The sequence below is a fragment of the Opisthocomus hoazin genome, chromosome 11 (assembly GCF_030867145.1).
Source record: "Opisthocomus hoazin isolate bOpiHoa1 chromosome 11, bOpiHoa1.hap1, whole genome shotgun sequence".
In the NCBI taxonomy this organism is placed as follows: domain Eukaryota; kingdom Metazoa; phylum Chordata; class Aves; order Opisthocomiformes; family Opisthocomidae; genus Opisthocomus; species Opisthocomus hoazin.
The window spans coordinates 911,927-935,771 of record NC_134424.1 but is presented as its reverse complement, the minus strand read 5'-3'; the positions used below and the strand labels follow the sequence as shown (position 1 = coordinate 935,771).

The window sequence follows — 23,845 nt, the reverse complement described above, 5'->3', positions numbered from 1 at the left end:
GGAGAAAGAAGATGAACGTGGGAGGGAAATGCTCTGTTCTTTCCTGAGGATCTGAACCAGCCTGGGACAACACGCTGAGACGGAACGTGCTGGGTCATACCCAGCAAATGTGCTGAGAGCTCACTTGAAGCTGCTAGGAAAAAAAATCAAAGGAATGCCAGGACATGAAAGGTGAAAATGTACCTGTTGAAGACAGTGAAAAAATAAAGTACATATTGAAATGGGTTTTTCATACTCATTCCCAACAGAATCACGGAATCACAGAATAGTAGGGGTTGGAAGGGACCTCTGTGGGTCACCCAGTCCAACCCCCCTGCCGAAGCAGGGTCACCCAGAGCAGGCTGCACAGGACCTTGTCCAGGCGGGTCTTGAATATCTCCAGAGAAGGAGACTCCACAGCCTCCCTGGGCAGCCTGGGCCAGGGCTCTGTCACCCTCAGAGGGAAGAAGTTCTTCCTCATGTTCAGCTGGAGCTTCCTCTGCTCCAGTTTGTGCCCGTTGCCCCTTGTCCTGTCGCTGGGCACCACTGAAAAGAGCTTGGCCCCATCCTCCTGACACCCACCCTGCAGATATTTATAAGCATGCAAGGCCAAATCACCCTGCTTTTGGCTGCACGTCCCCGGCTGCAGCCCCGGGCAGGAGCATCGCTCGGATCCGGCCGCCGGCGCGGGCACGGGGCAGCTCCGCCGTCCCACCCGGCCCCGCGAGCTGCCAGCTGCCCCGCAGAGCGGCGCGCAGGTCTCCGTGCCTGGTGCCGTGCTCCGCAAACAAAAGCATCGCTGCGCTGAGCACACTCGGGTCGCGGGTGTAAAGCGGTGCTTCCCACCGGCCTCCCTCACTCCCTCAGCCCAGTGCTCCTTCTGCACCTCCCCCCTGCCTCCCACCAACACACAGTCAGAAAACTTTATTTACAGGTATTTCTTAACAATAAAAAATCCATGCCATACGCATGACCTTGTGCGTTACAGAGCAAGAGAATCGCATTGGTGTGAAGGACTAAATGCGACCTGCGGCAAACCCAAAGCAAAAGCTTGGCCGCAGGGGTCTCGGCAGGGGCTTCTCTGTGAAACCCCCCGGAGCCCAGCGGCCACCCCACACCCGGCCTTCGGAGAAGCCTCTGAGCGCACGCAGCACGCGGGTTACTGCACAGAGCCCCTGGCCCTGCCGTCGCGCCCGCCCGCCTGGCTCCCGCTGCCCCGTGTGCGCAGCTCACACAGCACCCGGGGCAGAGCTGGGCGCAGGGACGCTGGGCAGCTAGAGCTGTCCCCCAGCCCTGTCCCCACTGCCCCCAGCCCACCGCAGCAGGAGGGGCCGGCTCGGTGACCACGGTGCCACTGGTGGGCATGGGCTGGGGGAAGCAGGGCTGGCACTGCGCAGGGATGCAGGGGTGAATGGATGGAGGGCTGCAGGGCTGCAGGGACGCAGGGATGCAAGAACGAAGGGATGCAGGGATGCAGGGATTGAGGGACACAGAAATGCAGGGACACAGGGATGAAGGGATGAAAGAACACAGGAATGCAGGGACACAGGGATGAAGGGATGCAGGGATGAAGGGACGCAGGGATGAAGGGACGCAGGGATGAAGGGACTCAGGGATGAAGGGATTCAGGGATGAAGGGATGCAGGAATGCAGAGACACAGGGATGAAGGGACACAGGGATGAAGGGATGCAGAGACAAAGGGATTCAGGGATGCAGAGACACAGGGATGAAGGGATGCAGGGATGAAGGGATGCAGGGATTCAGGGATGAAGGGATTCAGGGATGCAGAGACACAGGGATGAAGGGATGCAGAGACAAAGGGATTCAGGGATGAGGGGATTCAGGGATGCAGAGACACAGGGATGAAGGGACACAGGGACGAAGGGATGCAGGGATTTAGGGATGAAGGGATGCAGGGATGCAGAGACACAGGGATGAAGGGACGCAGGGATGGGGCTGCCTCTGCCCCAGAGTGTTTCAAGCGAACCCGTGTTGAGAGAGCAACCCTGCCCCGGCCAGGCGCCGGCATCCCTCGGGATTCCTGCTGCAGGCAGAGGTGGGGCCGGGTGCCTGACGCCCGGGTGCCTGGGCAGGCACCGATTGCGCTGTGCTGCAGCCCCTTGCATCCGACGGGGACGCAGCCCACCTGCCCCAGCACTGTGGGATCCTTCGGGGCAAAGCCTGTCCCTCCTGGTGGTATCCAAACGCCACCGGTGCCGGTTGTCTGGGGGCTCAGAAGCAGGTTCCTGGCGCCCAGTCCCAGGCAGCACTGAAAATCAGACCACAGAAGTCCTCCCCCAACTCCCCCCTCCGTTAAATAACGGCCGCTGCACATGCTCACATGCGCACAGACATATATACACCTATTTATACAGCAACCCCCCGCTCGTCCAAACCCCAGCTTTGCACAGGGAAGCGCTGGAGGCAGCACGGCGACGGCGCGAGGTCCCGGCCGGCGATGCCCTCACGTCGCGGGCGGCTGCGTGAAGCTCCGCTGGCTCGTGCTCTTGCAGCTGAGGACGAAGGAGGAGGAGTTGCTCTTCTTGCTGACGCTCAGGTCGCACGCCGGCCGGGACTTCAGGTAGCGCGTGGAGCAGCAGAGGAAGCGCCGCACCAGGTCGTGGAAGAGGTGCCCCGTGTACAGCATGTAGATCCAGGGGTTGCAGCAGCTGTTGAGGCTGGCCAGGAGCATGGCGATGATGAAGGGGGAGGCTGCAAGGCAGAAAGCATCAGGTGTCAGGGCGTGAGAACCATCGCCGCGGGGAGGCCGGCGCCGGGCACACGCCGCAGTGGGCTCTGCCGAGAGCCGCGGGCTCTGCCGGCATCGCCATCCCTCCTCCCGCGCCAGGGACCGGCTGCCCTGCCCGCAGGAACACCGCGGTCGGCACCGCAGTAAAGAAGAGCTGGCAAATGAAAAGGAGGAAGCACGTCTGGGTTTAAGGAAGTCCCTGTTAGGTTTTTCCCTGGAGAAGCTGCATTTCCCCACTCAGCCTGTGTCACCCCAGAAACACCCTGGGAAGAGGCAGAGCTGCCCCCAGCACCACCTGCACAGTTTCCCTTCACCGTGCCCAAAGCGGGGAGGAGGAGCACGGTCTCCTGGAGTTGCTACGGCAAAGAGCAGGACCGGGAACAGAGTCTGGTGGCTCTTTTTTCCCCACCAGTGGCCAGTTTGGGGCAAACTAATGGCTTTCACCTGCTCAGGCAATGGGGAAGCCACGCTCCCCAAGCCTTGGGGTGTCCCCTGCCCCTGTCCTCACCACCAGCTCCCACCAACAGCACAGTGCCCACCAGCCCGGCCCCGTCCATGGCTCTTTGCTCTGTGCTCTCTCCTTGGTCAGGCGTTGGCCCAGGCTGCCCAGGGCAGTGGGTGAGTCCCCATCCCTGGAGGGGGTCAAAAAATGTGTGGATGTGGCACTTTGGGACATGGTTTAGCAGGCGTGGCGGTGTTGGGGTGATGGTTGGACTTGACGGTCTGAGAGGTCTTTTCCACCCTTATTGATTCTATGACTTTACGACTCTCTCCCAGCCCCAGGGATTTCAGCCCATCTTCTCATCTCCTCGTGCTGCGAGGGGACACGCCAGCAGTCAGGATGTGTACTCAGGTTTCTGCCTTTGCAAAAACCCACTTGCAGCTTTTAAACTAGAAAAGAAGTGTGAACAACGAACACTACTTCCCAAATGCACCTTTAACCAACTCACACGTAATGCCTGCTCTAGTGATGTCTGGTCCAAGCGCTTTTCATTTCAAGCATTATGTTTAAAGGAATCCACAGGGAATGGCTTACAGATCCTGGGCACGTCGCAGCATTTCTATCCACTTGAAAAAATCCAGCCACGGCTGACTCAGCTCTTCCCTTTCTGAGAGAGATAAATTGAATTTCACGGAGCTTACTGCAGGGCAGGTCTCAAGAAAGGATCTCTCCCCTCCTCAGCAGGACTGCTGGAGATCCCCAGGGCTGCTGCGAAGAGCAAGCCCTGTCCCTCGCGGACGTTCCCTCTCCCGGCCCCGAACAGCCCCTCGCCCCGGGCTCGGGGACGCGGTGCTGCCGGGAGGGAGCGGCAGTGGCAGGAGGCTGTGCCCGGGCAGGGCTGCGGGACCTCTGCTGCAGCAGTGAAACGAGATGAGAACTGCTCACCAGCTCCCACGCGGAGACCGCAGCTATCGCCCGCAGCCCACCTGTCAGGGCATCAGCTCCCAAGCTTCAGGGGCCAACACCACAGGGTTACGCTGCTTCACAGCCTCACCGATATCTTCACAGATGCTTTAAGCCAGCTTCCACGCAAAGCTCAGAATGCCACAGGTAACATAAATTATCTGTGAGGCGTGCGGAGCAGGAACCTCATCCCAGCTGATGCTTTATGGAGGATCCTCGGTGATGACGCCGACACCCGAGCCACAACGTGCGGCTCCAACCCGCACTTACGCACCCGTCCCGTCCCCGTGGGGCGCAGGAAGGTGCCGGAACGCTGCGGAGCCCTGCGGCGTGCCAGGCTCGCCGGTCTGCCGCGTGCCTGCGGAGGGGCTGGGGTGCCGGTGTGGCATCCCCATGTCGTGGCATCCCCATGTCGTGGCATCCCCGCGTCGTGGCATCCCCGCGTCGTGGCATCCCCGCGTCAGACCTCTCTGCCTCGGCAAAGGGCCGTGCAAACCCGCAGGGGCTGCCTGGCCCTGCAGCAGTGAGCCGGGGCGCGGGGCAGGCGACAGCGTGGGCGGGAGGGGGATCGGGGCCAGCGGCCGGGCAGCAGCGTGGGACCCCAGCCCCATCCTGGCACAGCTCCGGGCAGGGGTGCAGCTTCTGCACCCCACTTACTGTGTTGAAGTTGTTTTACGTAGCGAGGAGGACCCGTGCAGGAAGCTTCTGAAGGGGATCAGTCACAGCGGGGTGAGACCCCCCAGTTACCACTTTACTAACTCGGAAAGGAGGGCTTTCTCCGTTTCTTTGCTCTACAGCCTTCTCTTTTGCCCCTGACGCACACCGAACCGCAGCAGACTTTGCACCCTGCGAAGGGGAAAGCACGGCCCATGGCACGCCAGGCCGGGTGCCGGGCGGGAGCAGCGTCGGGGCTTTGCCCACCGCAGACCAAGCGCCGTGCGTCCCCCCGCTAACGCCCGCCATCCGCATCTCGCCGCGCTCCGGGATGCACCGCGTGGGCAGAAAACTGCAGGATTCATCAGGATTCAGGTAGGTATAAACAGACTTTCCCTTGCCAGGGACACCTTTACGGCATCCTGCACGGAGAAAACTAAATATTTTCTCAATCCAGCGACCCTCCATCACACAGCCGTTGCGGTCCGCTCGTCACCTCCCCGGGTGCCGCCCGTCGGCGCTGCGGCCGGGCTGCGCAGCCAGCACCCTGCCCGCCTGCTCCTCTTCCTCTCGGACATGATGCCCACGCAGACTGCACAGCCTGCACGGCGAGAGGCAGCCCGACTCCCTCTCTGCTGCGGGGTACGCCTCTGCCAGGCGCCCCGTGATGCTGCCCGGCCGGGGCAGCCCGAGCCTCGGTGCAAAGAGATGCGGGACGCAGGGCAGCCCCGTCAGGAAGGCAGCGGGCAAAGCCCGTTCCTCCGGCGGAGAGGTCGGACCCTGCCACCCTCCTCGTGCCTCCAGGCAGGCAGCGAGGAGGAGGGTGGGCCTGGGAGGAAGGGCTGGGGTCTCCTGGCATTCACTACCCACGATAACCCCCCCGAGGCTTTCCCTTGTGCCACGAAAGCCTCCAGCAAACGCTCTGGCAAAACTCCCACCCTTCACTGCAGGCTCGGGCCCCGAGCAGCAGGGGTGTGGAGGAGAGGGGACTCTGTCACAGCCCGGCGCGGCTGGAGCTCCCCTCGCCACCCGACAGCAAAGCGAAGCAGAAGAGCAAAGGCGTCGCAGGGCCGACGGCACGGGGCACGATCCGGCAGCCCCCGGCCACCCCGGCCGCAGGGACCCGCAGAGCGCAGGGGTCTGTTTGCCGAGGAGGCGGGTGGGAGCCCTCCGGATCGCAGGTTTGGCACAGCAAAAGGCAGAGACGCAGCTTCATCCCCGGGCTTATCTCACAGCGAGAAGTTTCAGCCAGCCCCAGTCGGGTGGAAAACCGAGAGGGAGCTGCCTGGGGCACCGGGGGAGGTTTGAAAAGCTGCGCTTCACCGCTCCACCTGAAATAAAAGCAGCACAGAGAAGCAGTAAAGGCACAGCAAGCAGAGCTGGAGCCAGGCAGGCCACCAGCGTGGGTTCACGGGGAGCAGAGGAGCACGGGCTGCAGCAGCCATCAGGCTCTCCACAGAGCAATGCCCAGCCAGAGCGGGTTTACAGAAGGGAAGGTGCGCGGCGCAGGCTGCGAAGCCGCTGCCGGGCTGGGGGTCGCAGCTCCTTGGCACCCCCAGACCCCGCAGTTCCGTCGAGCCGAGCTGGTCTGCCCAGGGAGCCGTCCCCGATGCACCCCTCTGCCCTTTCTCCCCCCTCACAAACCTGCGCAGAGTTCTTGCTTCCAGCTCTCCCGGCCGGCTCTCCCGCGGGTGCCGGGGGCCGGCGGGCACCTCCGCCCCGCGACAGCGCGGACCCGCACCGCCTCCAGCAGGCGAGGCCACGCACTCTGTGCCGCCCTGCCCGCAGCCTCCGCGCCGGCGGGAGCAGCCGGCACCAAGCATAAAAACCGGCAAATCGGCGACACCGCATCCTTTCGGAAAAACCTTTGCTCGTAAACCAGCGGCTTCCCGCAGGAACCGTGCTCCAGCCGGAGATGAAGGAACAGCGGCGGAGCCCCGGGGTGGGCGGGAGCGGGAGGAGAGGGAAAAGAGGAGAAAGCAGCGAAGTAAGCGAGGACAAAACGAGACAGCGAAGGAAAAGGCATCGGGCGCTAACGCTGTGCAGTTTTCTCCCGCAGCCGGCGCGGGGCTGAGCTCCCACGCAGCCCCCACACGCCCCAGCACCCGGGGTGGGCAATGGACCCACCGGAGACCCCCGAGCAGCCCCGCAGGGCTGGGCTCACGCACCCGGGGCCAGCCAAACCTCCCGAGCCACCCCTCGCAGAGCCCGAGCCCCGAGCCGCGGTGGCCCTCGCCTTGCCGGGGGTGAAGCCAGCCCTCGCCCGCACCGGGGACGCTCAGGCACATCCACCACTGCCACCTGGGTGGCTTTCCCACGTTCAGGACTTCTTTTCTGCCCCCCTCCCAGCCCCCCGAGACCCGGCTCGGAGCAGTTTCTGCCCGTTGCCCGCAGCCCCCGAGTCCGCCGTCAGCGTCCCTGCGGTGGCTGAGCCAAGCAGCCCACGCAGACGGAGGGCAGAGGACCTACCTTCCTGCGGAGCGTTCGTGTCCCACACAGACCACATCTGCACAAAGAAGAAAGGAGTCCAGCAGACTATGAAAGCTACGACTATGATGAAGGTCATCTTGACGGTCCGGATCTTGGCTTTGGAGATGAGCGCGGTGCTGCTGACCCTGGCAAACGCCGTCCCACTGCAGGAGCTGGAGCTCAGACCCACGTTGGGACCGTGAGCCGTCTTAAGCTTCACGTTCTGCCAGATTTTGAAGCTGATTAAGCCATAGCAGATGCTCAGCATCAACACGGGGATGATGTAGACCATGAGGGTTATCCAGGTGACATAGGCTTTAGGTCCCCAGGGCTGGATGAAGTCTGCCCAGCAGTCGTAAACTCCGTTCCCCACATCCCTCAGAGAAAATATGTGGATCTGAGGGATGCTGACCAGCAGGCACAGCAGCCAGGTGAGGAGGACAGAGACCCGGTCCGCTCTCCTGTGCAGAGACCTCAGCGGCTGACAGATGGCCAAGCACCGGTCCAGGGACATCAGCAGGAGCATGTAGGTGGAAGCAAACATCCCCACCACCTGCAAGTACTTGATCAGCCGGCAAAGGAAATCCGGCCCGTAAAACCTGAAGGTGATGTCCCAGATGAGCTGGGGCAGCACCTGGAAGATGGCCACAACCAGGTCGGCGATGCTCAGGTGCTTCATGAAGAAGTACATGCGGGAGTGCTTCTGCCGGGTGGTGTGGATGGCCAGCAGCACGCACAGGTTGCCGGTCAGGGCGAGGAAGAGGATGAGGCAGAGCACGGTCACCTCCACCTTGGCCATCTCCTCGTTCCTCTTCAGCGGGTCGGCGGTGCTGTTCCCCCCGCAGCTCCGGTTCTCCGGGCGGAGGCTGCCGTTCCCCGCCGAGCCGTTGGTCGCCCACACGCTGCTCCCCGCCAAGTACAACTTCTCCATTGCCGGCCCCGTCCCGCACGCTGCCCCGCACGCTGCCCCGCACGCTGCCCGCACGCTGCCCTGCACGCTCCCCGCTGCCAGGCCGGCCGGCAGCCGGCTCCCCGCCGCGCCCCGCTCCCTCCCCGCCGCCCCCCGCCCGGCTGCAGCCCCCCGGCCCCGGGCTCTGCGGCCGCTCCGCCCCGCAGCCCCCCCCCGCCCGGCGCTCCCGCAGCCTCCGCCCGCGGACCGAGCCGGGGCGAGGGGCCGGCAGAGAGACGCGGTGCCCCCCGCCCCGCCCCGGGGTCCCGGTCCTACCCCGGGAGGGGAGGGATGGAGGGAGGGAGGGAGGGGAGGGGAGGGGAGGGGCCGGGGGGACCGGACCCGCCCGCCGGCTCCCGCCTGCGCTGCGAGAAGCCGCCGCCAGGGGGAGCTGGGAAGCGCGGGATGGGCGGGGCTGCCGCGCACCGGGGGACCCCGTCCCCCCGTCCCGCACCGGGGGGACCCTGCGCGGGGGGGGGGGGGGGGGCACAAGCCCCCGAGTGGGCGCGTTCTCCTGTGCGGGGGGGGCACGGCAGCGGGACCCCCGAAAGGAGCCGCGGAGGAAGGCGGGCGCTGTGCGGGAGACGCTGCGGGAGAACGGCAGGGGACAGCGGGAAGGGGCTGCGGGCTCTGCGCCCGGGGGGTGCCCGCTCCAGGGGGGGGTGCCCGCTCCCGGAGGGGGTTTGGGGTGCCTTGGAGGAGCCGGGTTTCAGCTCGGAGCTGGCGGCCACGGGCACCCTCAGCGAACCTCCCTCTGCACCCGCGGCACGGCCTCAGTCTCTGGAAGCTCCCGCTTTTCAGAGTCCCAGAACCATGAAGGCTGGAGAAGACCGCTAAGATCGAGTCCACCCGTCACCCCGACACCCCCACGCCTGCTAAACCATGTCCCCAAGTGCCACATCTACACATTTTTTGACCCCCTCCAGGGATGGGGACTCCCCCACTGCCCTAGGCAGCCTGGGCCAACCCCTGACCGCTCTCTCAGCAAAGAAATTTTCCCCAATATCCAACCTGAACCTCCCCTGACGCAGCGCGAGGCCATCGCCTCTCGCCCTGTCGCTGGGTACTGGGGAGCAGAGCCCAACCCCCCCTCCCTGCCCCCTCCTGTCAGGGAGCTGCAGAGAGCGATGAGGTCTCCCCTCAGCTTCCTCTTCTCCAGCCTGAGCAGCCCCAGCTCCCTCAGCCGCTCCTCATGGGACTTGTTCTCCAGCCCCTCCCCAGCCTGGCTGGCCTGCTCTGGACACGCTCCAGCCCCTCCATGTCCTGCTTGGAGTGAGGGGCCCAGAGCTGAGCACAGCACTCGAGGTGCAGCCTCACCAGTGCCCAGCACAGGGGCCCGATCCCTGCCCTGGTCCCACTGCCCACACCATTCCTGGTACAAGCCAGGATGCCGCTGGCCTCCGCGATCTCGTCTTTTGTTACTTGGCTGTTAAAACATCCACCAAGAACTCTTTTTTTCTTTCGGGAGGGTTATTGTAGAGCATTATTGAACCGTTTCTATAAAAGAAGCAGCAGGTGGCTGTGCCTGGCACCGCTGGCCGTCAGTCCCACCAGCCCAGCAGCACCTTTCACTGTTTGTCCCCAGACTCGGGCTCCTTTCGAGGGAAGCAGGGACCAGAGATTGCGGGAGGGAGGGCTGGGAAGAGCACCTGAGCCCCTCCGCTCCCCTCCCTCAGCCCAGCAGCAGCCGCCGGGTCCCCCCAGGCCCTTCTCACCAAAGAGGGGGCTTCAGCAGGAGCCCACCCGGCTGGGCCACCACAGCCCCCGGGCTCCAGCAGGACCCCGCGGGCTGGTGCTCGATCCCCTCTGCCGCCTTCCCTGCGAGCCGCATCTCAAACTCTACTCAGCCTAGCCTTAGGCCTTGAGTAAACATCTCCGCAGTTATTTTTAAAGATTTTTGGGAACCTTTAGCTCTATGCAAGACGTAGAAATGTTAAATACTTTGGCAAGTTCTTCCCTCCAGGGTTCACGTTCTTCCTCCTTCAGGCAATAAAACGGCTGTGGGAATCGCTGAGGATAACAACTCACCATGTGCAGGGCTTTTTTTTTCATTGTTCTGCCTTTTTCGGGAAAGTTCTGTAGGAGGAACTGACCGTGGGTGAAATCCTGGCTCCAGTGGAGTCAAGGAGAGGTTTGCCCTTGGCTTCTGCACGGATCCTTTAGCACCTTGCAGGGCACCGAGAGATGGCCCACCTTCTTCGGGACCCAGCTGGGAGGGCAGCGCTGGTGAGACGCTCGCCTCGGGTGAGACGGAGCAGCCGCTGTTCCTCTTCGCCCTCAGCCGAAGCGTCATCCATAGCTACGTGGAAACTGATTTCTTCGCAGACGAGAACCGAACCACTTCTACCGCAGAGAAGAGCCTCGTGCCGGTTGTGTCGCTCAGACGCGCGGCAGCTGAGCGCCGCACAGGGCGGCGTGTAATGGCAGAACACATTTTATTTCAACAGCGAATCATAAATGCTAAGCTGCGAAAGAGCTCTCCTAGGACTCGTCCTGTTTGTCCCCGTGCCAATGCCAAACCGTTCCCAGGGCTGCGTTTTCTAACAGGCCGTCTGCTCCGATTCAGCCGCGCAGGGGCTTGGTGAGCCGCTCGCTGCCGAGGCGAAGGGTCATGGTCCTCGAGGACCGAACGTTGGGTTGGAAAGGCGAAGTCACGGAAGGTTTTCACTGGTTTTACCTTAAGTGTCTTGGCTACAGCCGAGGCTCTTTGCTCCCATCCCGCTTGCAGGGGCAGGGTCCTCCTCTGCCTCGCTGGCAGTGGAGCCTGGATGGGAGCACTGCAGCTGCAGCCAAGCCCCGCGTCGAGACGGGAGCCGGGGGCTCGTTGCACAAGGCCAAGCCCCGCGTCGAGACGGGAGTCGGGGACTCATTGCACGAGGCCAAGCCCCGCATCGAGAGCAGCGAGAGGCATCGCCTCTGCTCTCTCATGGCAGGGGGCTGCAGCATTGCCCCTCCCCAGCACAGAGGGGACCAAATCCCGAGCAGGGTGCAGATGCTGCTGTGTGCCTCGGGTGTAAGCGTGCCCGCCGGCCGTGGCGGGGCAGCCCCTGGCCCCACACTGCCCGCGGCACACAGGCAGCTCCCCATGACCATCGCTTTCCTCTACCCAGCAGCCGTGTCCCACGGGTCTGCAGCTGGACAAGCTTCACTCAGAGCTCTGTGTGCGGCTGCAACTCGTTTGCCGCTTGCCAAGACAGCCCAAGTGCTGCTGCTGCTGCCCAGCCGTGAAGACGTGCCCAGGGAAACCAGCGGTGACAGCGTCCCCGTCCACACAACGTTTTTCTCCTCTCCTGGGCAGCTTGGAGACAGAAATTGTTCGCTGGGGTTTGGCTTCGACCTTGCCAGTTATGCAACATCCGACTCTTCCATGTATTTTCTCATCTATGACCCTATTTTTTGGCTGTCACAGTCTGGCAGCTAACATGTTTGTTTTTATAAGCCCAAGAGACTCGCTGAAGGGGAGAAACAAAAAAGAAACCTCTTTGGTTGAAAACAAATTCAGTAACCGTAAAGCAAGTTCCTGCCCCTCCGCAGGCTGCCAGCCCCGGGCTGCTCCGTCCCCGCGTGCCGCCGGGCTGCTCCCGGCACGGTGCCGCGGCAGCAGCACAGCCGCTGCAGGCAGCTGCACAGGGACCCGGCGGGGATGAAGGTCACCCCGGTCCCCACCGGCTTCGGCCAGGTCCGCAGGGCTGGGCTTTGCCGTGAAGCCTGCGCCCTGGGGATTGGCAGCGCGGGCGGGTGGGCTGCGAGGATCGAGTGGTCCCAGAAATCACAGAATCACAGGATAGTAGGGGTTGGCAGGGCCCTCTGTGGGTCACCCAGCCCAACCCCCTGCCCAAGCAGGGTCACCCAGAGCAGGGGGCACAGCACCGCGGCCAGGCGGGGCTGGAATATCTCCAGAGAAGGAGACTCCACAGCCTCCCTGGGCAGCCTGGGCCAGGGCTCCGTCACCCTCAGAGGGAAGAAGCTCTTCTTCGGGTTCAGCTGGAGCCTCCTCTGCTTCAGTTTGTGCCCGTTGCCCCTTGTCCTGTCGCTGGGCACCACTGGAAAGAGTCTGGCCCCGTCCTCCTGACCCCCACCCTGCAGATATTTAGAGGCATTTCTAAGGTCCCCTCTCAGCCTTCTCTTCTCCAGGCTGAACAAGCCCAGCTCCCTCAGCCTCTCCTCGTAGCAGAGATGCTCCAGGCCCCTCACCATCCTCATAGCTCTGCGCTGGACTCTCTCCAGTGGATCCTCATCTTCCTTGAACTGGGGAGCCCAGCACTGGACCCAGCACTGCAGATGCGGCCTCCCCAGGGCAGAGCAGAGGGGAAGGAGAACCTCCCTCGCCCTGCTGCCCACACTCCTCCTCATGCACCCCAGGATCCCATCGGCCTTCTTGGCAGCCAGGGCACACTGCTGGCTCATGGTCACCCTGTCATCCCCCAGCACTCCCAGTCCCTCTCCGCAGAGCTGCTCTCCAGCAGGTCCACCCCAGCCTGTACTGATGCCTGGGGTTGTTCCTCCCCAGGTGCAGGACCCCGATGCCCCTCGGTAGCTCTCCCAGCCCAGCTCTCAGTGCTCTCTGCCCAGCTCACTTCATCCTGGACCCCAGAACTGCCAAATGGCCTGGACCAGCTCTGGGACGCGTGCGTGCCTGTCGCCCAGGCCCGCAGGAGCCACTGCGGCTGGCACAGCACCAACACTTTGATAAAACGTGAACAAAACCCAAACCAACGCCCAGGTGGGGTCCGCTCCTCCGCCACGGGCTGCCTGTGAAGGCACCGTCATGTTCACCGCTGCGTGGCTCTGGCTTTGGCCATTAACCCTTGGCAGCATCCCAATGCTAACTGGTGAGTGCCTGGTGAGGGCAAGGCTCTTGGGGGAAGCCGCTGCTTCACCAGACCAACAGCCAAGCTTCCACAGCCCGCACGGACACTGCATGGCTCCGAGCCCTCCCCCGGAGCCAAGCCGGCACGGGAGGCACGGCAGCTTGTCCAGGTTCCCACCGAGGAAAGCTTCCCCGTGCCTGCCCAGCGCCGAGCTCCCCAGTGCCGCAGCACCCAGCCCTGCGCGGTGCACGGCGACGAGCTGCTCGGGGTGGTCTGCAAGGGGGCTGGGGGCACAGCGAGCAACAGACGCAATAAGCAGAAAACTCAGGCTCGTTTTTCTTCTCAGCCTTCCCTTGCCTGATATTCTTTCAGCTTCTGCTAAAGGAAGATTCCCAGCCAGTTCTGAAAACCGGTCAAAACAAACTCACCCTGCAACTGCCAGTGAGAGTTCACTTCCCTGCACCCACCGACGTTAACCGGAGCAAGCGACGACGGCACGGAACAGCAGCTCTGCGCGGCCGGTACCTGCGGCCGCAGCCCGCCGCGCCGACGGTGACCGTCCCCTCTCGCCCCGGGCGCCCGGACCAAGCCCCGCGCGTGGCTGCGGGTCCCGGAGGTGGCCGGGGGGCTTGGAATGGTCATGGCTGGTGGCTGGTCAGGGCCAGACTGAAGGATCCAGTCAGAAGGTTCCAGTTCCCACTCCCTTCATCTGCAGTGGGAAGAGAGCGAAGGGAACGGCCACAGCAAAACATCCCGTCTACGCCAAACGGGACGTTGGTGGCTGGGGACAGCATCCCGCTCCCGCTGGGGCCAGGTGCTGGCCCTGCAGCATGGGGAGATGCTCGAGGCCACGCAGCATGGGGAGATGCTCGAGGTCCCACAGCATGGGGAGATGCTCAAGGCCACGCAGCATGGGGAGATGCTCAAGGTCCTGCAGCATGGGGAGATGCTCAAGGTCCCACAGCATGGGGAGATGTTCGTGGCCACGCAGCATGGGGAGATGCTCGAGGTCCCACAGCATGGGGAGATGCTCGTGGCCACGCAGCATGGGGAGATGCTTGAGGTCCCACAGCATGGGGAAGTGCTCGAGGTCCCACAGCAGCAGGAGGTGCTCGAGGTCCCTCGCAGCCCCTCGGCCTTTATTCAGGCAAAGCTGTGGCCGCCCCACGATTCATAAACAAACATACACGTGATTTTAAAGCAAAGAATCTTGTGAGAATGAAAGGTTTTCTGAGTCACCCCCAGCTCCTTCCAGCTTTAAAAATTCAGTGATGCCATAGAGTTGGAAACATTCTTCTTTTAAAAATACATGCTGTGGAATAATCAAGAGCACAGACGCTACACAAAGCTAAATTTAATTGCATTTCAGTTTACTGCTGCATCTGAAATAGCTGTTTTTCCAATAGCTATCTTGAATCCCAACTTTACAGTCCCCATGATACAAGAAGTCTGGCAAAACTTCAAGTCCAGGCCACTGTTTTACAGATGGAGTTGCGGCCGCTCATGAACTCTCGTGTATGGATGTGGCCCGTAGCAGGCATCGCAAGCTAGAAAGCCAGGATATTTTATCTGGCTGCTTGTGCATGGGAAATTCTCTTTATCCTAGAATCTTTTCCTAGTCCTCACCCCCTGCACTCAGTCTGCAAGAGGCCCAACTTTGGTAAATTCACTAAAAATACAGAGATGTGCAGTCCCACGCGCACACCTCCCTGGAAAAGGCGTACGAGTGCTTCAACAGAACGCTGCTGGATGTCATGGGCTGCGGATAAGCCATGGGAATATCCTGAGGGTAGAGAGAGCGATGAGTGTTTCCCTGTGTTTCTGAAATGTGCACGCGTAAATCCCCAAGCATGGTGTAAAATTCCCACAGAGCTGCCCGTTTGGTGTACTGGTTTTCAGAGGAACACACGCTGAGAGGCAGGATGGTACATTTTACAGCATTTAAGTCAACAAGTCTCCGGAGACAGAACGCGGAAACAAAAGCGACGCGCAGAATTATTTGGTCCCGAACACTTTGTCCAAGTTCACTGTCAGTGAGGCCACTGGTTGGCTGCAGCGCACCACAGTGCTACGCATCCATCTTAAGATGCGGGTGAAATACTGCTACGCTCTTCGGTAACGTCATGCCACCAGTTACACTAGCTGGCTGCCTCAACCATGCTCTTGGCCACAGTACTTTCGTTAATTAAAAAAAACAGAAAACAAACCCAAAACCTAGTCCCCAGAGTGACTGTAGTAAATAAACTCACGGAAAAACACAGCTGAAGCCCGTTGTCGCGTCAAGCATCCCTGCTCTGCTGGCGCAGACCGGCTTGTCGGGGCTCGGCGCAAGGCTGCCCTGATGGCTGTGGCTTCGGTTTGGGAGCTCCAGCATCAAAGCATTACTGGGAGGGAAAAAAGAGCCAGAAAAGCCGGCTGGCACACAGACAGAGAAAGAAGGGAGGAACAACAACTTGGATGCTGCAGTCTCAACGTTTGCAGCAGAAAAAGAGAATTTGCGTGAGTTCATGCCGCACAGCAAGACCATTTCTTCTTTTCCTTGCTTTTTTTTAGCTAGGAACACTGACCTTACTCACAGAACTCGGTGCTCAAAGCCTTTTACATCTCGTCGCTGGAAGGTTCATAGGATTCAAGCCGTTTCCTTCAAAGAAATCCTCTGCTTACTGAAAACTGCCAGCTTCCACTCCTGGGGCCTCCTGCTTCTAGCTGTGCAGGAGCCCGCGTCGCGCTCCTGCGACTCCCGTAGATGAAGTCCTGAAAAAAAGCCTGAACGTGTTGGCACTGAACCAGCACCCATTTCCGTAATCATTACCATTAATACACAACAACATTAAGGCTGGAAAAGACCTCTCAGACCATCAAGTCCACCCGTCTCCCCAACACCCCCACGCCTGCTGAACCATGTCCCCAAGTGCCACAGCCACACGGTGTTTGTTCCCCTCCAGGGATGGGGACTCCCCCACTGCCCTGGGCAGCCTGGGCCAAGGCCTGACCACTCTTCCAGTGAAGACTTTTTCCCCAACATCCAAGCGGCCCGGGGTCCCCGGCAGCCAGGCTGGCCCTGCCGCGCTGGAGGCACCCCACAGCGTCTCGCCCGCGGCGGGGGTCGCATGGCTGGTGACCAACGTCACTCGCCTCTGCGAAGGGTGACAAACCCCTCCCCGTGCACCTCCCTGCAGGAACCGAACCCGCCTGGCTGAGGGTTTCCTGCACGGCTCCAGAATGACGTTGTTCATGCTAAAAGGTTTCTTGCTTCATCCCGTTACGGCCTCAAAGCCCATAAAAATCAATGGAGCCTGCAGAGACCCTGGGAATAACAAGCTGGCCTGGTACAGGACGGTGGAAATACATACACACGTGTTTTTTAACAAAGAGACTTCAGTTTCAAGCTTTCGGGAGATTATGTAATAATTTTATGACTTTCCTTGTTTGTTTCTTTACTGTACTTCTGTATAACTTCAGCTGCCCTGAACGCTCCCGCATCGAGAGGGAGCACTGAAAGCAGAACAGACCCCGCGGGACCCGGTGCCCTGCCTCCGTCCCCCGCGGCCGCTCCCGCTCCGGAGGGCACGGCCGTGCCCGGGGTCAGGGCTGCTGCCCGCGGCCGCGCCGGGCGGGCCACGCGGCTTCTGACCCAGCCACGGCGCTGACGAACAGCGTGCGCAGCAGCAACGAGTTCCATGGCACCTGCAAAACCGCGGTGCAAAGTGACGCGTTACTGAGCACCACCGCCCAGCACCTCCGATGTCAGCTGAAAATCTCCACGCACAGAGGCACGAATCGTTCCCGTAACGCCCGGTGCCCGACGTGCGTAACAACATTAAGGCTGGAGAAGACCTCCAAGCCCTGGCCCCGTGCTGCCGCTGCAGGTTGCGCACACAAGGAGCTGCAGAAGAACGCTGCGATCCAGCACAGTGAGGAGCGTTTCTGTGGGAGCCCAACTTCTCACCTTGTGACGGTAAAGGCAGGCGAGCCAGAACGAAAGTGAAATAGATACGTCTGCTTATTTTAATACCTATTCATATGCAAATTATAGAATTAATATATATCTAAAGGAAAGTGAATCAGCTTTGTTGTTCATCACTACTTTAATAAAACCTGCGCGGAGTGATCCAGAAGGGGCCGCAGCCCTTCCCAGGCTAACGGAGCGTGTACACGTGTACGCACACCTACGCGTGTGCGAGAGCAGCAGCCGCGTCTGCCCGGGACTGGCGTACGGGGGCAGCGAGCGGGTGCGGGTCCGGCTACGCTGCCCACCCTGCGGCTCACACGCCGTTTCTCTCACGCCGAGTACCCGCCTCGCAGCCACCAGCCCAGGCTCCAGCAACGCATCTGTGGGGCCAAATAATTAACCAGGGCACTGCCTTGCTAATTGTTCCCCACCTGCAGTAATGTGTTTACCTTCTCCTTCCCAAAGTCAGCAACCTGTCCTCCATGTCATTTAATTTCAGGTGGTTGATTTTGAGCCAGCTCACCGATTTGTTAGAAGTGTTTTGAATTCGGGTCCTCTCCTTCCGAGCACCGCGGCGACTGCTCCGCCGCTGCGGTGTGAAGACGCGGTTATTTACCTGCTCCTCAGCGGAAGACGACCGGTGCGAGGCTCGCCCAGCCGGCAGCGGCGATGATTCAGCTTCAGCCCTGCACCTGGGCAAGGCATTCAAATTCCAGAGTATCTGCTCCTCCGTCGGAACGGACTCCCTGGAACCAAAGGGTCGTTTGTTCGTGGCTCCAGCAGCAAGGCCTGGGAGCAGCTGCCCGCTCGCCCTCCGCGCCTGCCCTGGTCCGCGGGGCTGAGCCCTGCCTCGCGCAGCGCTGCGGCCGTTGGGACGCCGGTACCGGCATGGGCATGCAGCGCTGCGGCCATTGGGACGCCGGTACCGGCACGGGCACGCAGCGCTGCGGTCGTTGGGACGCCGGTACCGGCACGGGCACGCAGCGCTGCGGCCATTGGGACGCCGGTACCGGCACGGGCACGCAGCGCTGCGGCCGTTGGGATGCCGGTACCGGCACGGGCACGCAGCGCTGCGGCCGTTGGGACGCCGGTACCGGCACGGGCACGCAGCGCTGCGGCCATTGGGACGCCGGTACCGGCACGGGCATGCAGCGCTGTGGCCGTTGGGATGCCGGTACCGGCACGCACTCCTGCACTCAGCCGGCCACACCGAACGTGGCCAAGGGGAACGGTCGCACTGAAACCGCCACAGGCTACTTTCACCCAGACTTTTTCTTAACATCGGAGCTTAAATAGCTGCTCTGTAAAGAAAGGCACTGACTGGAAAAATTCCTGATACCAAAATTAATACTTCTGCTGACTAAGCATTTCAGTTTAAAACGCGTGTTGACCTTGAGCTAGGCGCTGGAGCCCGGTGCCCCAGGCCTGCGGCGGGTGGGATGCTCCTCATGCGGATTCCCACAGAGCCACCACAGCTTGTGCGAACAAATGGGTCCGGTCACTATGGGCCTTCCAACACAGCAAGCTACGTAAGCACAGTTTTTTCACCCTGTTTTATGTGTTGGTTTGTTTTTTTTTAAAACCTCAAATTAAATTTTCGCATGTGTGACCATCACTTTGAAAGCCAACACAATGGGGTACAAGTTCCCAGCAATTTTTCTGAAAAGCCCTGATGTTGCATGTAGAGCAATCTTCGCTCACGCAAACCAAGTCCAAATGAAATAATTTTGTAAAATATCGATCATTCCTTATGCATCTAGACATACCCTGGCTGGCTTTTCAATCCTCACAGCCTTTCCATCAGGGTCAGCAATGGGTTGTCCTCAGGTGAATCCAGCCCATCACTGGTACAACGAGCTAGCAGCCAAAGATGTCTTCATAGGCACAAATGAAAACTAAACAAACAGGAGCAGCAATTAATGAGCAAACCAGGAAAACCAAGCTGTGATTTGTTGTCCATTATCAAGCTAAAGGGAAATCAGCCAGCTCGTTAATTAACTGTCACTAAGTGCGACCAGGAGCCCAGCACGGTGCAGTCCCCTGCCAAAGGCTTTCCAGAGCACAGGCGACAAGGAATGGCCGACCCACCACGAAACACGGGAATTGGGACCTTGACTGGCAGTGACAGCCCCTGGGGAGAGTCGTGCGTGGGTTTGCCACGCAGACCCAAGCCATGGAACCCCTCACTCACGGGGCAGCAGGGCCGTCGAGACCCAGTTGAAGCCCCAGCCTGATCCTCCTGAGCTTCACGAGCTGCTGCGAGTGGCGGGGACGTAGCCAGCTCTGGAGCCCCCGACATAAGAAGGACATGGATGTGTTGGAGCGGGTCCAGAGGAGGCCATGACGATGATCCAAGGGCTGGAGCACCTCTCCTACGAGGACAGGCTGAGGGAGCTGGGGCTGTTCAGCCTGGAGAAGAGAAGGCTCCGGGGTGACCTTAGAGCAGCTGCCAGTGCCTGGAGGGGCCGACAGGAAGGATGGAGAGGGGCTTTTCACAAGGGGGTGTAGTCATAGGACAAGGGGGAACGGCTCTAAACTAAAACAGGGCAGATTTAGATGAGATATTAGGAAGAAATTCTTCCCCACGAGGGTGGTGAGGCCCTGGCCCAGGCTGCCCAGAGAAGCTGTGGCTGCCCCCTCCCTGGCAGGGTTCAAGGCCAGGTTGGATGGAGCTCTGAGCACCCTGGGCTGGTGGAAGATGTCCCTGCTCATGGCAGGGGGGCTGGAACCAGATGATCTTTGAGGTCCCTTCCAACCCAACCCATTCTGTGATTCCATGATTCTAAGACGCAGCTGTGCAATGTCTCTTCCTTGCCACCTTTCCTCGGGCATCCGCCGGTGAAGCTGCGGCCCCGGGCGCGCGGTGCGGCTGCGGCACAGCACGGGCGCAGGCCCGAGCCCGGCCGGTGCCGCCCTGCGAGGACGAGCCCGTCTGCGGCCGGCAGCGAGGGCTGCTCGCAGGAGCCCCTTGGGAGAGAAGAGCCAGCGCGCAGAGAGCATCCCCAGAGACAGGCTCGCTTTTCTGGGAAAGGAGCAAAATATGTCCTCTGGTGGCCCGCGTGACGATGGTCGTTAACCCAAGCAGGCGCTGGGTTTGGGCTGGGAGCCGCGATCACAGCAACCCAACCGCCTGGCTATAAAAAGAGACGTGATTCAGATGTCGGCCGAAAAAAAAGGTTCCTTCCAACCACAGCCAGGCACAGCTCCCTGACTGCGCTCACAGCGCTACCAGAGCATTTCCACATCGCCCCGGTGACGAGAGCAGGGGGAACCGGAGTGCCAGCCTGACCTGCAGACCACAGACCCCTGGCTTGGAAGCAGCCAAAGTCTCAGCCCAGCTCTGGGACACCGACAGCCTCTGCCCCGGGGCAGCCCAGTTCCACGCGTGGGGATCCTGGTGTGCCCACGCCTGGGTGGGTCGGCTGGGATCGCAGCCTGGTTTCGGGACGCCAGGTCCAGTGCACTCATTGCCACCGGCCGCCTCGAACCCCCCCCTCTGGCCCCACTGCCGGGGAGAGATCTACCTGTGACCCGTCCACCCACAGCTGACGGAGAATCAAAACAGATTTTTGTTGCTATCTCCTTTAATGGAAAATGACTTCCTAACAAAGATGCTTCACTGAAATTCCATCAAGCCTCCTCATAGGCATAGAAGCAACTGCCTGACACGTCCAGCCGAAGGGGGGTCACCCAGAATAACGAGATGAACCGGAACAAGAAGACCACACGTGCTGAAATCTCCAGTGCCAGCCCTCAGCGCTGCCCAGCTGCGGCCTCTTTCCCCAGTTACGGTGCCGGGGGAACCCGAGGTTTTGCCCGAAAGCCTTGCTACGGGCACAGCTTCCGCTCTGCGTGGCTGCACCTCCTAACGGGGAACCGGACCTTCCAGAGCAAGGGAGGGCAAAGTGAGCAGTCAGGTGCCACTTGCAGAAGGTTGGACCAAGCGTGACCAGAAGCCTTTCCAATTCCAGGGCAGAGCGCGTCATTGGAACTGATGTCACCTCTCGGACGTGACACAACCGCAGGAGCGCAGCGCTGGCCGGCGCCCGGCCATGCCCTGCCCGGGGCCACGGGGACAGGCTGAGGGCAGCTTCGCCCCGCAGCGAGCGCGCGAGGGTGGGCTTCGCCCGTCAGACATGTGCTGAGCTCTGCCGGAGGATGGTGAGGGGCCTGGAGCATCTCTCCTCCGAGGAGAGGCTGAGGGAGCTGGGCTTGTTCAGCCTGGAGAAGAGAAGGCTGAGAGGGGACCTTAGAAATGCCTCTAAATATCTGCAGGGTGGGAGTCAGGAGGATGGGGCCAGACTCTTTCCAGTGGTGCCCAGCGACAGGACAAGGGGCAACAGCCACAAACTGGAGCAGAGGAAGCTCCAGCTGAACCCGAGGAAGAACTTCTTCCCTCTGAGGGTGACGGAGCCCTGGCCCAGGCTGCCCAGGGAGGCTGTGGAGTCTCCTTCTCTGGAGATATTCCAGCCCCGCCTGGCCGCGGTGCTGTGCCCCCTGCTCTGGGTGACCCTGCTTGGGCAGGGGGTTGGGCTGGGTGACCCACAGAGGTCCCCGCCAACCCCACCATGCTGGGATTCTGCTGCCGGCGTCGGAAGCCGCCCTTCTGGCTTGGTCTGCTCCCGCATGAGACCCTGCCCCAAGCCCGCAGCCCCTGCGGCGCGGCGGCACGCTGCCCGCCTGGCGAAGGGCACGGCCACGCAGCGGGCGTCCGAGCGGAGCAGCCCCTGCGCTCGCCCCCCGGGCAGACCCCCCCGGGCTGCGAACCCGCTCGCTCCCCCCTTGAGCCGGGGCTTGCGGGCAGGGGCAGGACTCGGTGCGCCAGCAACTGGCGAAGAAAACGCAGTGCTGAGTCCGGAGGACGGAGACCCGCCATGGAGGATGGAGACCCGCCACGGAGGATGGAGACCCGCCACGGAGGACGGAGACCTGCCATGGAGGACGGAGACCCGCCATGGAGGACGGAGACCCGCCATGGAGGACAGAGACCCGCAGCAGCACCGGGAAACCTCGGGGAGCGGAAGGCTTGCTTTCAGGGTGCACGGACGCACCGGCGGGCACAGAGTCTCTGTTTGCAGGGCAATTATTGTGAAATAATTCCCTTTCCTGCCCTCCCACCGGCAGCCCCGTGGCTCCTGCGCGCCCGTCGTGCCGCCCAGGCGGGGAAGCTGTTTTCGGGGGGTTACGGAGTTTCACGGAGAAACTGCGAGAGCTTCCCCGAGGTGACGGATCTCCAACGCGGAGCAGAGGCAGCGGCCAGACCTGGCCCCCCAGCCCAAGCCGGTGCTTTTCCCGTTGCGCCTGCCGCGCTCTCGCCCTCCCCGGGAGCAGCGGTGCTGGAGCCCGCAGCCCGCGCTCGCTGCGCCGGGCTCGGGCTGGGTGTCCCCGCGCTCTGCTGTCCCCTCTCCCCACCACTCCCGCAGCAGCTTCCCGGCAGCGCCGACCAACGCACAGTGGTTGAGTCAAAATACTTGTTTTTATAAGTTTGGTTTGCTGAGTTTTGATTTAACGCAAGCGATGTGGTGCTTAGTGCTGTAATTTATCCAGCTGCTTTCCTCATTAGCATTTTAACGCCATCCTATCACTTTCAGCTATTTCAGCTGAGCGAGGAGGAGGAAGGAGCCGTGTCCACACACGGACACTCGTTTGCCCCTTTGCAGTTCCTCCTCTCCTGGGTACGTGCTGCCAGACCCCCTTCCCTGCAGCCAAACTGTTTCTACTGCAGCTGCAGGCTATTTTTTTTCCCAGGAAACAAACGAATGTCCGGGATTTTTAGCGCTCTGCCCGACGAGTCAGCTAAAGAGGAGCCTGCGTTTGACCCAGGCTTTCGCCATGCGCCCGTCGCAAGAAGCAGGACAAATATTCACTGCTTTAACACTTAACTCAGGCATTCCAGACCCTTGGTGAAAGGCCCACTATAGCACTAGTGAATAAATATGCTTTTGCCACAGAAAAAAAATGCCTTTTCGGCTTAAAAAATGCGAACCACCAAAACATAAATAATTCAACCAGACATTAGAGCTGGAAAGCCAATGTAAAAAAAAAGTCAGCATTAGTTAAAGAAAGCAAATACTTTCTGTAAAAGCTTTCACGGACCAGGAAAATGAATTTTCCTCTGTGGTAAAAGTTGAGATGGAAAATTTTCAAATCACCCGATCCCGCACCAATTTTCAGAAAATTAAACCATTCTTCATCTTGCTCAGACCCGAAAGTATCTGCAGAACACAGCTGCCACTCCATTCCCTCTGATGATCAGAACGCAGACAGGAACCCTCCGACCGTCAGCGTCGCTCCGTCTCAGAGCCAGACCTGCCGGGAGAACGACCGTCGCCGCGGCGCGGGCCCCCGGCCGCGGGCACGCTGCCCACTCCGCTCCGGGGAGAGCGAGCCGTGGCGAGGGGGAAGCGAATCCCAGAATCCCAGCATGGCAGGGGTTGGCAGGGCCCTCTGTGGGTCACCCAGCCCAACCCCCTGCCCAAGCAGGGTCACCCAGAGCTGGCTGCACAGGACCTTGTCCAGGCGGGGCTGATCACGCCCAGCCAGCTGGGGGAAAAATCCAATCTCTGCAGCTTCCTCGCACCGACGTTTGCCGCACCGACGGGAAAACACACCCCGACGCGTGTGCGCCGGCGCCGTCTGCTCACGCGGCTCCCGGGTGCCCCGCCGGCAGCGCCCGCGGGGATGACGCCCTGGCAGCTTGGGAGGGCTCCACTTGCTCCTGGTAAAAACAACCTGCCGCGGCTGCAGCTCTGAGCCATGCCCCGCTGCTGCAAATGGGCCATTTTGCTGTAATTTTCAGTAATTGCTATTACAAATTGCGCTGTCTGCAGCAGCCAAAGCACGCTGCAGCTATTCCGAAGCCCGGGAGGACGGCTG

General features: G+C 61.1%; 1 protein-coding gene across 1 annotated transcript; it reads right to left on the bottom strand.

The window, feature by feature from the left end:
• Positions 1-894: 894 nt before the first annotated feature.
• On the bottom strand, positions 895-8,269 carry OXTR (oxytocin receptor). The gene is made up of 2 exons (XM_075432661.1): positions 7,258-8,269; positions 895-2,692 (listed from the first exon to the last, which is right to left on the bottom strand). The coding sequence occupies exons 1-2, from the start codon at positions 8,186-8,188 to the stop codon at positions 2,445-2,447; spliced, it is 1,179 nt and encodes a 392-aa protein (XP_075288776.1). The 5' UTR covers positions 8,189-8,269; the 3' UTR covers positions 895-2,444.
• Positions 8,270-23,845: the final 15,576 nt, after the last annotated feature.